Source organism: Natrix helvetica (assembly GCF_964273705.1).
Source record: "Natrix helvetica genome assembly, chromosome: 7".
NCBI lineage: Eukaryota > Metazoa > Chordata > Lepidosauria > Squamata > Natricidae > Natrix > Natrix helvetica.
This window is the reverse complement of record NC_138558.1, coordinates 40463148-40476304: the sequence shown is the minus strand read 5'-3', so window position 1 is coordinate 40476304 and position 13157 is coordinate 40463148. Positions and strand designations below refer to the sequence as shown.

Below are 13157 nucleotides of genomic sequence, written 5' to 3'. Positions count from 1 at the left end.
ATGACTGAATCATAGCTTCACCCATGCAGTGTATTCACTTTTACAATAGAAACTGCATGTTAGAAAACTCCAAATAGGAATGGCAACCCTTGGATAAAGACTTGATTCACTGCACTGAAACCATATCCATAAATAAATAAATAAATCTAAGACTGTGTTATATCACTCATTTGAATCTCTTAACACTTTCAGGCAGAAGCCTTTTCCACCCCTACAGTATCAAGATATTTTTACATTCAATGTTTTATACTTCCAAACTATTATTTTTCCACTCCAGTGAGTCTTTGAAATTGTTTCCATTCTTTGTTAATCATTTTACTAAAAGAAGGTCAGGATACTGTCATATTCTGAAATAAACACTTAACAGGGGATTAAATTCCAGTAGCAGCTTTTTGACATTAAAGAAGCAGTTGTTTACACCGAGAAGCCCAATTGGTAAACGCTTATAGTATGAATGTGCACGTATGAAATTTAACTAAAGCCCCATCTGAAGTAAATTCACAAAGCAATATCTACTCTATTCTCCCCCCCCCCTTCAAAACAAAGACTATTTTTGAAGCATCTTGTTAAATTGAAGTGTTTTGTCTCTGACATTTCAAGTACCATTTTGTGATCTATGCTGCTGGTTGGGTCCATGTTGGTCTCTTACATTATCTGAAAATTTTATTACCTTATCTTGTAATTATCAATAAAGGTGTTTAAATATAGCTGAAAGGCTTGATTCTTGCCTGTTTGAAAAGGCAACATAATGGTCTTTGTAGAATAAAACTCTTAAGCCCCAGTACAGAAACCCAGTTTGAGACTTTTTCTACCTTACTGAATATCCATTTATTGTCCAAATGGCATAGAAGTGTGAATGGAGAACTATAGTATTAAATGCATTTTCACAGTTCAATTGCCTTTTATTGAAACACTGTCAAGGTGCAGGAGGATATTCAAAATATTTACGTAGGGTATTAAGTGAAAATATGTTGCCTTCTTCTCATTAGCTCTTTGGTGACATCAATAAAAATAAATAATTTAATTGAAATTATTTTAGAGGGATCCAGGGAACATTGACTGATTTTATATGCAAATTATAGCTGTAATTGATTGCATTTACAAAAGGGGAGATAAGGTGATGGACTATGTAAAACTGCAGTTTTCTGGGAAGGAGGGAGCCAATTACAAGAAGGATGATGAGACAAGAGACAACACAGTCTGGAACTAGATCATAGAAAGAGGAAGAGATTTAAGATAACCACTCCTTAGAATCTCCCAGGATATACCATTGGGGTGAAAGTAGCATATATCAAATATGGCAAGATTCTGTCTATTGGTGTGAGCAAACAAAGTACTGAACTTTAACTAAATTGTTCTGTAATGTAATGAGTCTATCTCATATATTAGTTTCACCTTTTAAGTTGCATTACTGAAATAAATGAACTTTTGCACGATATTCTAATTTTTCGAGTTTCACCTGTATGCCACTCTTGGGCTGAATCTGGCACCATCTCATCATCATTCATAGATGATTCCACTTTAAAATAGAGAAAGGTTATGGATTTAACATATAACAGCAGAATATTATCAAGAGCTATAAAGTAAATTATTCTAAAATCCCTTATCTGTTGCTTTGTTTTTAGCCTTGCATTGCAATCAGTAGATCTAAATGGAGAGAGAACTAGGAAATCAATTCAAAAGGAAGCTTGGTAACACCATAAAACACTTACAAAACAATTACTATCAAAATTAATGGATTTACTGAGAGGTGATGAAAAAGTCTGTATCTCATAATGTAAATAAATGTTCAGTTGAAGCTTTCAAACAATAGTAATAATAATTATAATTGTGTTTAATTTTCCCAAACGGTAGTTGAGGTTCTGTGATCAAAGCATGGCTCTTTGTATGTGTCAATCATGTGTGTCCATATTATACATATGCAAAGGAAGGATTTTGTTCACATTGCCATGCCCATTATCTTGACGTTTTCACATACACCACTCACAGACACTAATGTTCTAGTTTTATAATTCCACAACATAAAAGGACTCAGATATTAATTCCAACAATAAAAATTGTCAGATGAATCAGCAAAATTTTAATAACAAGTGTACTTCGTCTTCTCTTCCCACATTTTGGCATTGTCAGTTCTTAAATATTCTTTGGGATGAATTATTTTCAGAAAGTATCCTCAAAGTTCATAATTTTTGTGAAATTGGAGAAGTCCTTACCAGCTCCTCTTTTCCTCTTCAATTTTTAAAGAAAAGGGAAACAAGATCTTAGATAGAGGCAAGTAAATGCTAGGCCTCACGCCTAGGAGACCAGATTCAAGTCTACCCATGCATGGTCATAATTTATTGAGTGACTTGGCATATTACTACCTATTCGGGTTTTTTAAGGTATAAGAATGAAATCAATATTCACTTTGAAGGTGGGACTGGAAAAGGAGGAGAAGGGAGAGATTAAAAGTAATAATTATTGATCCTGCTGTCTACACAAACCTCTTAGCTGGATCTTGCTTTTCTTGCTGCAAGAGAAAATAGAGTTCCAGATCATTCCAAACTCCGTGAAATGAACCAAGATAAGAAGAACATTTTCTAAATCCTTTTCTGTAGTGGATTATCTGCTAAGCATTCACAAAAATATAAACTCAATGATTTTTCATGCTCTAGTGTTACTGAACACCACACACGTTTCTTTACATGGTTACACTTTTGAATAGAGAGGTAAAACTTTCCTCAGTTCTACAGATTGTTTCCTGATTATCTGCATTGAAAAAATGAGTTCCTTTTTGTTCCTGTACAAATAAGGGTGAGAAAGAAGCATTGTGAAGAAAGGAATCTAGCCAACATTTGGCAGGCTTGGGGAGAATCTCCCAGGTTGAATTGGTTCCATAGAATCAAGGTTGCCAATCTGTTTTAGAAAATAGGCTACAATTTTAGGAAAGGCTGGCCAGTGTGATTGTGAACTGGCACTGAAACAAGTCATGTTTAGCATGCCACAAACTTGGAGTTACTTGACAGTTCTTGGTTCATTAATCCTACAGAGAAATTTGTTGATCTTTAAATAGAAATTGCAGTTTCTTGATTAGTGTGCTCTCACTTCCCCTTTGGTAACACACTTTCAGTTTTGCGCCCTCGTTTTTTATTTAAAGTTCCTATTACTTTCTTTTATGTTCATTCTTTTAAATTGTGTCAAATTTAAATCTATTTCTCACTTCAGATCACAATGTCTAAGGAGATAATCTGAACATGCCAAATCACATGCCATCCTTTTTCTTGTCTTTTGGGGGGAGGGGGGAGATAGTAGCTGAGGCAATGTGACTGTTGATTTGTTTTGCTAGCTTGTAAAGCATTAGAAGCAATGTAATTTGAAAGTTCTTTTTTTGATTGATCTGTCACTTCATTTTCTTCCTTAGGTATGTATTTATTAAAAATGCGTTGGTATTTTTTTTCCTCCTGATTATTGAATGCATGGATATACACATTTACATTCACAGGTTTCTTTGTTTGAATTTTATCCCACCTTTATTTTATAACTAACTCAAGGGGATGAACATATTTATTACTCTTCTCCTCCTATTCCCCCCGCCGCCGCCGCCACAACATCCTCAGAGAAAGTGAACAATCCCAGAGAAAGTTGCTGGCTCAAAGCCACCCTGCCAGCTTTCATGCCTAAAAGGAGGGGGGGTTGAAATCACCATCTCCTGACTTCTAGACCAGCACTTTAATCACTACATCAAACTGGCTGTAGGATGTACTGTACAGGGATGGGCTTCAAAATTTTTAGCAAGGGGTTCTCTTCCTGGTTGCTGGATGGCGTGGCTATGATAGGTGTGGAGGGGGGATTTTTGCCCTCCCTGAGTTCCAGAGGCTTTCCTCGAGCCTACGGGAGGGCAAAAACAACCCTTGCAGGCTCTGAAGGCCCAAACCTCTGGTAGGCCTGTTCTTCGCCCTCCCCGAGCCTCCATGCATGCCCTGCACTGATCTGCATCCAAAACAGTCCATGTGGGGACTTCACGGAGGGGAGGGGTGGGATGGGTGGGGCCAGCCAGGAGTGGGATTTTTGAGTTCTCCAAACAGCACAAAATCTTAGCTAGAGGTTTTCCCGAACCCCTGCAAATCCCCAAAAGCCCACTCCTGTCACAATCGCTTCTCTGTTTGCAAATAAACCCCTTTTTCCAGGATTCCAGTTCTAACTGCAGTTGTGAAGTGAAATATTACCTAATAAGAGACATAACTGAGAGGACCGCGTGTAGTCCATTCTCCAACACGGAAAAATAATGTCTATATTTCTATTTCTGAATGCCATAGACAAAGAACTATCCCAGAGAATAGTTAATGAACTATAATAAGGTTGTGTTAAGGAGGCAAAATGTTTTTGCCTTACTGAAATAAAATTAATGCAGAATCCTCTTTGGAACCATTAGATGAAGTCTTATTTAGCACCTGCACGCACACACTTATAGACAGAAATTGATATCTCTTAATTCACTGAATTGGATTCTTATCCCAAATAAATTGGATTACTTTTCTGGATTAGAAAGAAATTCTGTGAGGAGGTGATTCCAAGTATTTTCTGTTTGAAATTAAGCTCCTGTGTCTTTAATGGCAATTGCTGTCAGTCATGAACAAATGAGACCAGCATGTAAACCTTCCAATTTAGTGGCTTGTGGTTCAAGCCTATACATAGGAAGCTTCACTAACTAACAGTTTGCACCTGAGTAAAACTAGGTGAAGTTCAATGGAATTCATGAGGGTTGGAGTTCATCATTTGTACCGCAGAAAGAATTTAAATTAATTCCCCACTTCATTTTCTCCCTGCCTCTCACCGACATCCTTATAGATTCTATAGATTCTTTTCTTCAGTGGATGCAGGCAGGGGTGAGTTCTGGCAGGCACCACTGCTGGTTTGCTCCTGTGGGGGGGGGGCACGTGCATGTGCACTTGATGTGCACTGCGCATGCACGTTGCAGTGCAATAGAAATTGTTTTATGCATGCGCAGAAGTGAAAACCAAGATGGTGGTGCCTATGGCGCCACCTGAAGAACCGGTTCGGGGCGTGGCAGGCCTGGGTTGCTGCCAGTTCCAGCGACCCAGGCCGCCAAGCCACCACTGGTTTGTCCGAACCGGTCGGAAACCACCACTGGCTGCAGGGATACAAAATTTTGCTTGTTGCCTAAAATGAATCAGTACAATTAAACAGTTATTTTTAAGTCCTGAGCAGAAGATGGTGCATCAGAAATCATGGTCTCTAACAGACAACATGGAGAAAAGAGCACTACTCTAGTAACATTTTTCTTTGTGTTTATATGCATTGCATTATCCTTGATGATATTCTCTTAGGGGCAGGGGGGGCTTAACACTTTTTTTTTCATTCAGTTGTGTCTGATTCTCAGAGAATACCTGAACAATTCCCTGCAGCTTTTTTAGTAAGATTTTTCACAAGCAGCTTGCCATTGCCTCATTTGTAGGGCTGAAAGTGAGTGGCCAAGGTCACCCAGCTAGCTTTGTGCCAATAAAATATTTGCTTGCTTCAGTTTATTTTTGTGCAAATAAATTGTGCAAGTAAAACATTTACTTGTTCCAATTTATTCAAGCTTTAACCTTGGCTACAACCATTGTACAAAGAAATGCAGCACAAGTGTCTGCAATAAATCAAATGACTAGAACCCTTATCCTTAGATTTCCTCAACTATATGAACTCACCTAGCAAGTGTGGTCTTAGATGGATTTTATCAGCCATGTAGGATTTGGTAGCCTAATTTCCAAAACTAGAAATTTTTCCAACTTAAAAGTTCATAGGAGGAAACCAGGTGGTGTACTTTACTTCTTTAAAAGTTGATGAAAAAAATATCTTCTATCATTCCTCAACTTTTAAAAGCCAAATTGATATCCATATTTCCCCTGCCCCTTCCACAACAAAATCCATTTTCTAAAGTGGTTGAGTTATTATTATTTTTTTATCCACTGGATATTTCAAATAGAATCCTCTACATCTTTGCCCCTTTGATAGGGGTGTTTTCAGAAAAAGGACAAACATTAACCATATTTTATTCCTGGTAGGATGATTGCTGAATGCTTGTAATCCTTAGTCCATAAAGATTTTTTGGTTAAATCCAAACTTTTTGGGATTCTAATTATCTTACAAATGCTCTGAATATTATTTCTAATTTGCTTATATCTATCTATTTATATTTATAAGTTTAAAACTTTAAAATAATGTCTTAGCAAATAGAAGGGCAAAATTCCCACCATTCCTTTATTTCCACTTAGTAATAGATACTTCATTTTGAAAAAAACAGGAACATTTGTCTAATGTCCTTTCATGGAAATTATTTGCAGCATATTAAATCAATTAAAGAATACATTTTAAAAAGAGTCATATACAGTAAATTGTAAAAAGAATGGTTTAACAGCATGAAATGGAGAGAAATCAGATTTGTTAGTATTCAATATGTACAGTAAATAAAAAATATTGTTGGCAATTTATCCAGATCATTGCCACACCCATTAAAAGGTCCAATGATAGAACACTGTCACTATTCAATGAGCAGTTTATTAAGAATAAACAATTTGAATTTGATTATAACTAGTATTTAATTTTAAACAAAGTAATATGCATTATTGAAACATAAATGTTTATTTGGGCCATTATACTAATTTTGTTCAGTATTTCTGTAGATTGAAAGACAAAATGTGTGTGTGTGTAGCAATTTAACAAAAATAATAGTTAATAAGAACAATACAGTTGATAATGTAATAATATTAGTAAAATAATATTATTACAGTTCTTAAGCTTAACAGAAAAACCTTATAGTATACTAATGTTTTGCAAGATGTTTATTATACATATTTTTGAGGTGCAATAATCCTGTGTTACACTTTGGGGATGAAATGTCATGTAAAAATAATTATTAAGTGTTTGAAGTAGATGTAAAAACTGTAATAAATAAATTGGTATGACATATAGCTAGGTCACATATATATCAAACAATGAATTTGGTTGTCCCTAGAAGATCAAATGCAAGGTAATTCTCAGCATGCAGTCTGTAAAAGATATAGAGAATTAATGTAAGTGTCGTCCCCCACTCCAAAAAATATCTGAATCTAAAAGGAAAATTGGGGGAAGTTATGAGAATGTGCTAAATATCTGTTTTCTCTCTTTTAGGCGCTGAAAGTGTAGAAGCCCAGTGTAAAAGATTTGAAGTTAGCTCAAGTGAAGATGGTAGAGTGCTTTTCTCTGCCGATGAAGAAGAGATTGTCATTGGAGCAGACAGACTGAAGGTCACCGGTAGGTAGTAAGAGTGGGGTTGCTAACCATGAATGCATTTCACTTGCAGGCAAAAAAAATTGGGAAGATGGATTTATGATGTGTTTTATGTGTTTGTGTGTGTGTGTGTACACATACATTTTATGTATATGTATGTATATACACAAACACACATTTGTGTATGTATGTATGCATACATATATACTTCTCTCCTCTCTCTCTCTCTCTCTCTCTCTCTCTCTCTCTCTTCTCTCTCTCTCTGTGTATACATACGTACATACATACATACATACATACATACATACATACATACATACATACACACCTGTGTATGTATATACAGATATGTATGTACATGTATACTGGTACATGCCACACATGCATACACATCATATGGTATGCAAGTTCTATATATCTGTGGAATCTTTTAGAAAGAGGGTGAATGCCGTCCATCATTTTCACATCCAAGATTTGTGCCAATAGCTAGATTTCATGATTCTGAATTAAGAATTGTAATTTTCTTCTGTTGTATCTTTAAAGTTACAATTTTCATTTCTTTTGGCCATTAAAAGTTAAGTTAGATAGTGCCCTTTGGCATCATAAAAGTTGCGATTATATAGTCAACTATATAATGTACTCTGAATGTCAGTTCTAATTTCTCTGTGATTTAAGGCTGATATAGTTATAGTACTCTGACAAGATTATTAATGAAGGAGCATTTTCAACCAGAACTACTGAATTTCAGGAATGATTTTCTCTCATAATTTTAAATTATTTCTAATGAAAGATTATTTGTTCAGGCATACTATTGAATTCATTGATATATATTGATCACCTTGATAGTACAGATGGTGTACCATATTCACTGCTGAAACCATTGGATGTCTTTTGTTACTGTAATGATGTGTATGTTTTATGCGATATTTCAAGTTCAGCTCTTTAAGAAGGTTAGGAAACAGTTACCTTTTTCAATGATGTGATCTGGGGCAGAAGGTAGTTTTCAAGATGGCTGCCCCTGAATAAACACAAGCCTCTAGTTCAAGCTCCTTGCTGTCTGCCTTTGCTTTATGTCAAATCATCACATGGTACCAGGAGTGGGGTGAGAAGAGTCATGGCAGCAAACAGCAACACCAAGAACACTCCTTCCCGGAATTGGAGTCAGGGAACATATCTGAAAACTGGTCAAAGTGGAGGGAGCTGATAGAGCTTGCGTTTGCAGGACCTGATGCAGACAAATGGACTAATCAGCAGAAAGCAGCACACTTTCTAATATGTGTGGGACAGAAAGGATGTGATGTGTGCAGAGCCTGGCAAGCAAGTGGGGAGATCACTGCACAAGACAAAAAGAAAACAGAAGTACTGTTTGCAAAGTTTGAAGCACACTGCAACCCAAGAAAAAACTCCACAGTACAGAGAAAACTGTTTTATGAGAGAAACCAGTGTGGATGTGAATCGGTGGAGGAATGGGTGACCCAGCTGTGCTTGCTTGACAAAGACTGTGCTTTTTATGATGCTGGAGATATGATTAAAGACCGTATTCTGATGGGCAGTAAGTTTAAGGAAGTTCAGGAAAAACTGCTGCAGGAAGAAGACATAAATCTTGAGAAAGCCATAAGGATTGCCAGAGCATATGAAATATCAAGAAAGGATATGCAGATACTGGAAGGAACACAGCAATAGTGGGTTTCTGCCGGTCCGCACCGGTTCTGGCAGACTGGTTGGTCAATGGATCCGGAAGTAAGTTCCTGCCCCGCCCCTGTCACTCGCTCGCTCGCTCACCCCCACCCATCCAGAAGCAGCTCCATTGCTCTCTCCCCTGCCCGTCTGCACTATCCTAGCCCCGCCCACCATTCACTGATTGGCTACCTCACCAATCGCCCCACCCACCTCTAAGAACCCTATCTAAACCTACTTACCTTTTTTTCCTGTTTGGTGCTCTATTGCTGCCTGCCGATTCCGAGGAGGTAAGTAAGCTGCAACAAAGCATGGGGCGGGGGGGCTGCCCTGCACTATAAGCAAGTCCAGTGGCCTTGTAAGGATCCTGGACTTGCTTATAGCGCAGGGCCGCAGGGCCGCCAGAAAGCGCAGGGGTGGGGATGGCGGCAGGAGCTTACATGGCGCGGCCGGCCCAGGTTCGGGGACCTTGCAAGGACTTGGCGTTTTTGCATCGGGGCGTGCTGCAAGAGAGAGGGAATAAAGACCTTTTCCAGATTGTTGGTGGTGGAGGTGCGGGCCCGTGCTCACTAAAGCAATTCTGGGCAAGTCCTTTGCGCCAGCTGGAAAAGTTCTTCCCCCCTCTAGCAGCATGCCCCAATGCAAAAAATGGCAAGATCGGCGCACTTGGGGCTGCTGCTGCAATGACCAGGGAGGCTAAACCAAGCCGCGCGCCTCTCCCAGCCACTTTTGCGGTTTCCCGGAGCGCCAAGAACCTTCGCGCTCTTCTCCGCGCTCTCCTCGGCTCCTCGCAACAGCAATAGATGGCCAGAAGCGGCAGGGGCTGGAAACCCTAGCCCCAAAACTGATTCTGGACATCTATTGCAATCGTGAGGAGCCGAGGAGAGCGCTGATAAGAGCACGAAGGTTAGGGTTCCTGGGCAACATCTGTGTGTGTGAGAGAGAGGCTGGAGTTACACCCACCCCGCACCCTCCCTCCCGGGGGTCGAAGCACCTCAAAGGAACAGGCAGGCTGCCACAGCTCCACTGAGAAGACATTTCTGAGAAGAGAAACTTCTCTGGTCGCTGCCGACCTGGTGGAGCGCAGGCAACCGCCGCCCCGTCACCAGGGAGACAGTCAGTGAGGTGAACCCCAATATATGTTGCTTTTAAGTGTACAGGTTGGTGCATGGTTTATGTGTCTCAAAGTGGCTTCTTTTCTATGGGCAGGCCAGGTTGGTGCAAGGCAGCTTTGCCAGATTTTGTGTGTTTCTGTGTGATACCTGGTTGTTTAGGTAATTGTGAGGTGGTTGCTGGTTCTGTGAGCTTCCTGGCACTGTCCTTTATAATTTCCCATAAAGCCTTGATGGTTTTATTCCAATGGCTTTGTCTTTCCTGTCCTTCGGGTTAGGGGAAAAAACTGGTTTCATCTGCAGTCTTTTGGGGGAATTTTTTTGATTTTGGGTGTTTTCCTGGCACTATCATAGTTTGTGTGTGCGGGTGTGTAGTGTCCCGCAGTTATCTACACATTAATAATGATCAAGTACTAATAATATTTCCTTATACATTTTAGTGACCTTTCCTTACATAATTGGTGTTTTCTTTCATACTTTTAGATTTCTAATTGCTGTTTCTGTTAGTTAGCAATTGATAAAACAAATCCCACGTGAAAAAGTATTCGAAGCCTTCTTGATTTTAATTGTCAGTTTATTCATTCCTGCACATTCTAATATTTATTCATTTTCATATCTTTATTTTTCCATTGTTGTGCAAACACAATTCCAGCAGCTGCTAACATGTGTAAAATTAAATATGTATTGAATTCCCTTTGAAATACAAGTAGTAAGTAGTAGCTACTTACCTTCTGTAAGTAGCTCTTTTATTGTTTTGTGTACTTATTTTAATCTTATTTAAATAGTAAGTGCACAAAATAATAAATTTCCTTTTTTATATCTTCTTTTTGTAGATCCTCCATTGGGGCAAAGAATTCAGTGACATCGTCTTGGCCACTCCCACCCGGTCACATGGCTGGCAAGCCACTCCCACCCAGTCACATGGCCAGCAAACCACTCCCACCCAGTCATATGGCCGGCAAGCCACTCCTACAAAGCAGGCCACACCCACAGAATAGGTTCCAAAAATTTTTGAAACCCACCACTGGAACACAGCACCAGATCAATGCTATAGAAACTCAAAGCAGTAGATATGGTCAAGAAAGGCCACACAAAGGAACAAAAAGCACCTATGGCACTGGAACAAGTAACAGAGAAGCAGCTTGTGGATATTGTGGAAATATGCACCACAAAAACAGTGTCTGTCCTGCAAGGGGGAAAATATGCAAGAAATGCAAGAAAAGAGGACACTTTGCCAGGGTGTGTAAACTGTCTTCGCAAATTGAAGACCACAAACATGGGCTCTACGTGCCATAGAGGACAATGATGACAATGCAGGGTCAGACTTGGACTGCTCCCCGATATATCTTGCAGCAATACAGAAAGCACATCAGTCTCCAGATGAAGTAAATGTAACATTACAGATAGGGGCCAACAAAACTCCAGTTACATTCCAAATATATACTGGAACACAAGTAAATTGTGTGCCAAGCCACATATATCTGGAACATCTCAGGAATGAATCCCCCTTAGAGACTCTGGACCTACCAAAATTAATGGGATTTGGTGGTGAAAAGCTGAAAGTAATGGGTCGCTGTCATGTAAAATGCGCCTACAAGGGATCTGAAAGGGTTTTATAATTGTTTGTGATAGAAACGCAAGCCCCAGCTGTGCTAGGTCTCAAAACAAGTTCAGAGATTGGACTTGTGAAGATCATAATGACTGTGAATGGTGGGCATAGAGGTCTGACAGAAGCTGACATTAAACGTGAGTACTGTGATCTATTCAAGGGCCTGTGGTGTCTCCCAAGCATAAGCCACATACATATAAAAGAGGGCGCATAGCCTGTCATCCATGCCCCAAGGAAAATACCTCTAACTCTTGTGGATAAAGTTAGACAGGAACTCACTAGGATGGAGAAGTTGGGAGTAGTAAAGAAGGTCACTGAACCATCGGAATGGGTCAGTTCTATGGTTGTGGTGGAGAAGAACACAAGTGCAATTTGCAGATGCATTGACCCACATGATTTGAGCAAAGTAATAACAAGAGAACACTACAAACTCCCCACCATGGAGAACATAGCACACAAGCTAGTAGGAGCAACAGTGTTCAGTGTATTAGATGCCCAATCTGGTTACTGGCAATTGCGTCTTGATGAAGCCAGCAGTTACCTCACTACTTTCAACTCCCCTGCAGGTTGATGGCACTTCACAAGGGTGCCTTTCGGCATAGCATCGGCACAGGAGATATTTCAAAAGAAATCACACGAACTAATTGCTGGTCTACAGGGTGTTGAAGTAATAGTTGATGATTTGTTGGTCTATGGAAAGGATCAAGTAGAGCATGACAGAAACCTTACTGCTTTGCTCAATCGATGTTGTGAGAGAAATCTTAAACTCAATCCAAATAAAATACAAATTGGGGTAGGAGAAGTGACATATTTTGGACACCTACTAACCAAAGAGGGTTTGAAGCCTGATCCAAAGAAGATTGCACCAGTTCTTAACATGAAGGCCACAGTCTCCAGAAAGGAACTGGAAACATCTTTGGGTATTTTCAACTATCTATCTAAATTCTCTAAGGGCCATGCTCAACAGACAGTACTGTTACATGCATTGCTGCAGAAGGATGCCATTTGGTGTTGGGATGCAAACATGGAAAGGACTTTTGACAAAGTGAAGAAACTGATCACTAAATATCCAAGGCCAATACTGAAATACTTCGATGCAAATGTTGACACCGTGCTTCAAGTGGATGCATCCCAGTTTGGGCTAGGTGCTATATTGACTCAATAAGGACATCCTGTGTCATAAGCTTCACATGCACTGACCACGCCACAAGCTAATTATACTCAAATTGAGAAAGAGATGCTGGCCATTGTGAATGGATGTGAGAAATTTCACTAGTACATATATATGGTCGCCCAGTAGTTGTAGAAACTGACCACAAGCTGTTGGTGTACATACTACAAAAACCACTAGCTTTTACATCTCCATGCTTGCAGCGAATGGTTATGAAATTACAGCAGTATGATCTCACAGTGAAGTATAAGCCTGGGAAGGAAATTCCAATGGCAGATTGCCTGTCAAGGGTGTTTCCAGAAGGACATGAAGCCAGGGATGAACCTGAGTTGGAAGA

The 13157-nt window shown here is 39.5% G+C and overlaps 1 protein-coding gene across 3 annotated transcripts in view; it reads left to right on the top strand.

The window, feature by feature from the left end:
• The window catches only part of SGCZ (sarcoglycan zeta), a gene marked incomplete at its 3' end in the record, with an annotated part of 553083 nt that overhangs the window by 497503 nt on the left and 42423 nt on the right, over positions 1-13157 (top strand). For 2 of the 3 annotated variants that reach the window (XM_081960171.1, XM_081960170.1), the window contains one exon: positions 7153-7275. The exons of the other annotated variant lie outside the window; for it this stretch is intronic. In XM_081960171.1, the coding sequence (XP_081816297.1) occupies positions 7153-7275 (123 nt within the window). The remainder of the gene's footprint in view (positions 1-7152; positions 7276-13157) is intronic. 3 annotated transcript variants of the gene reach the window in all.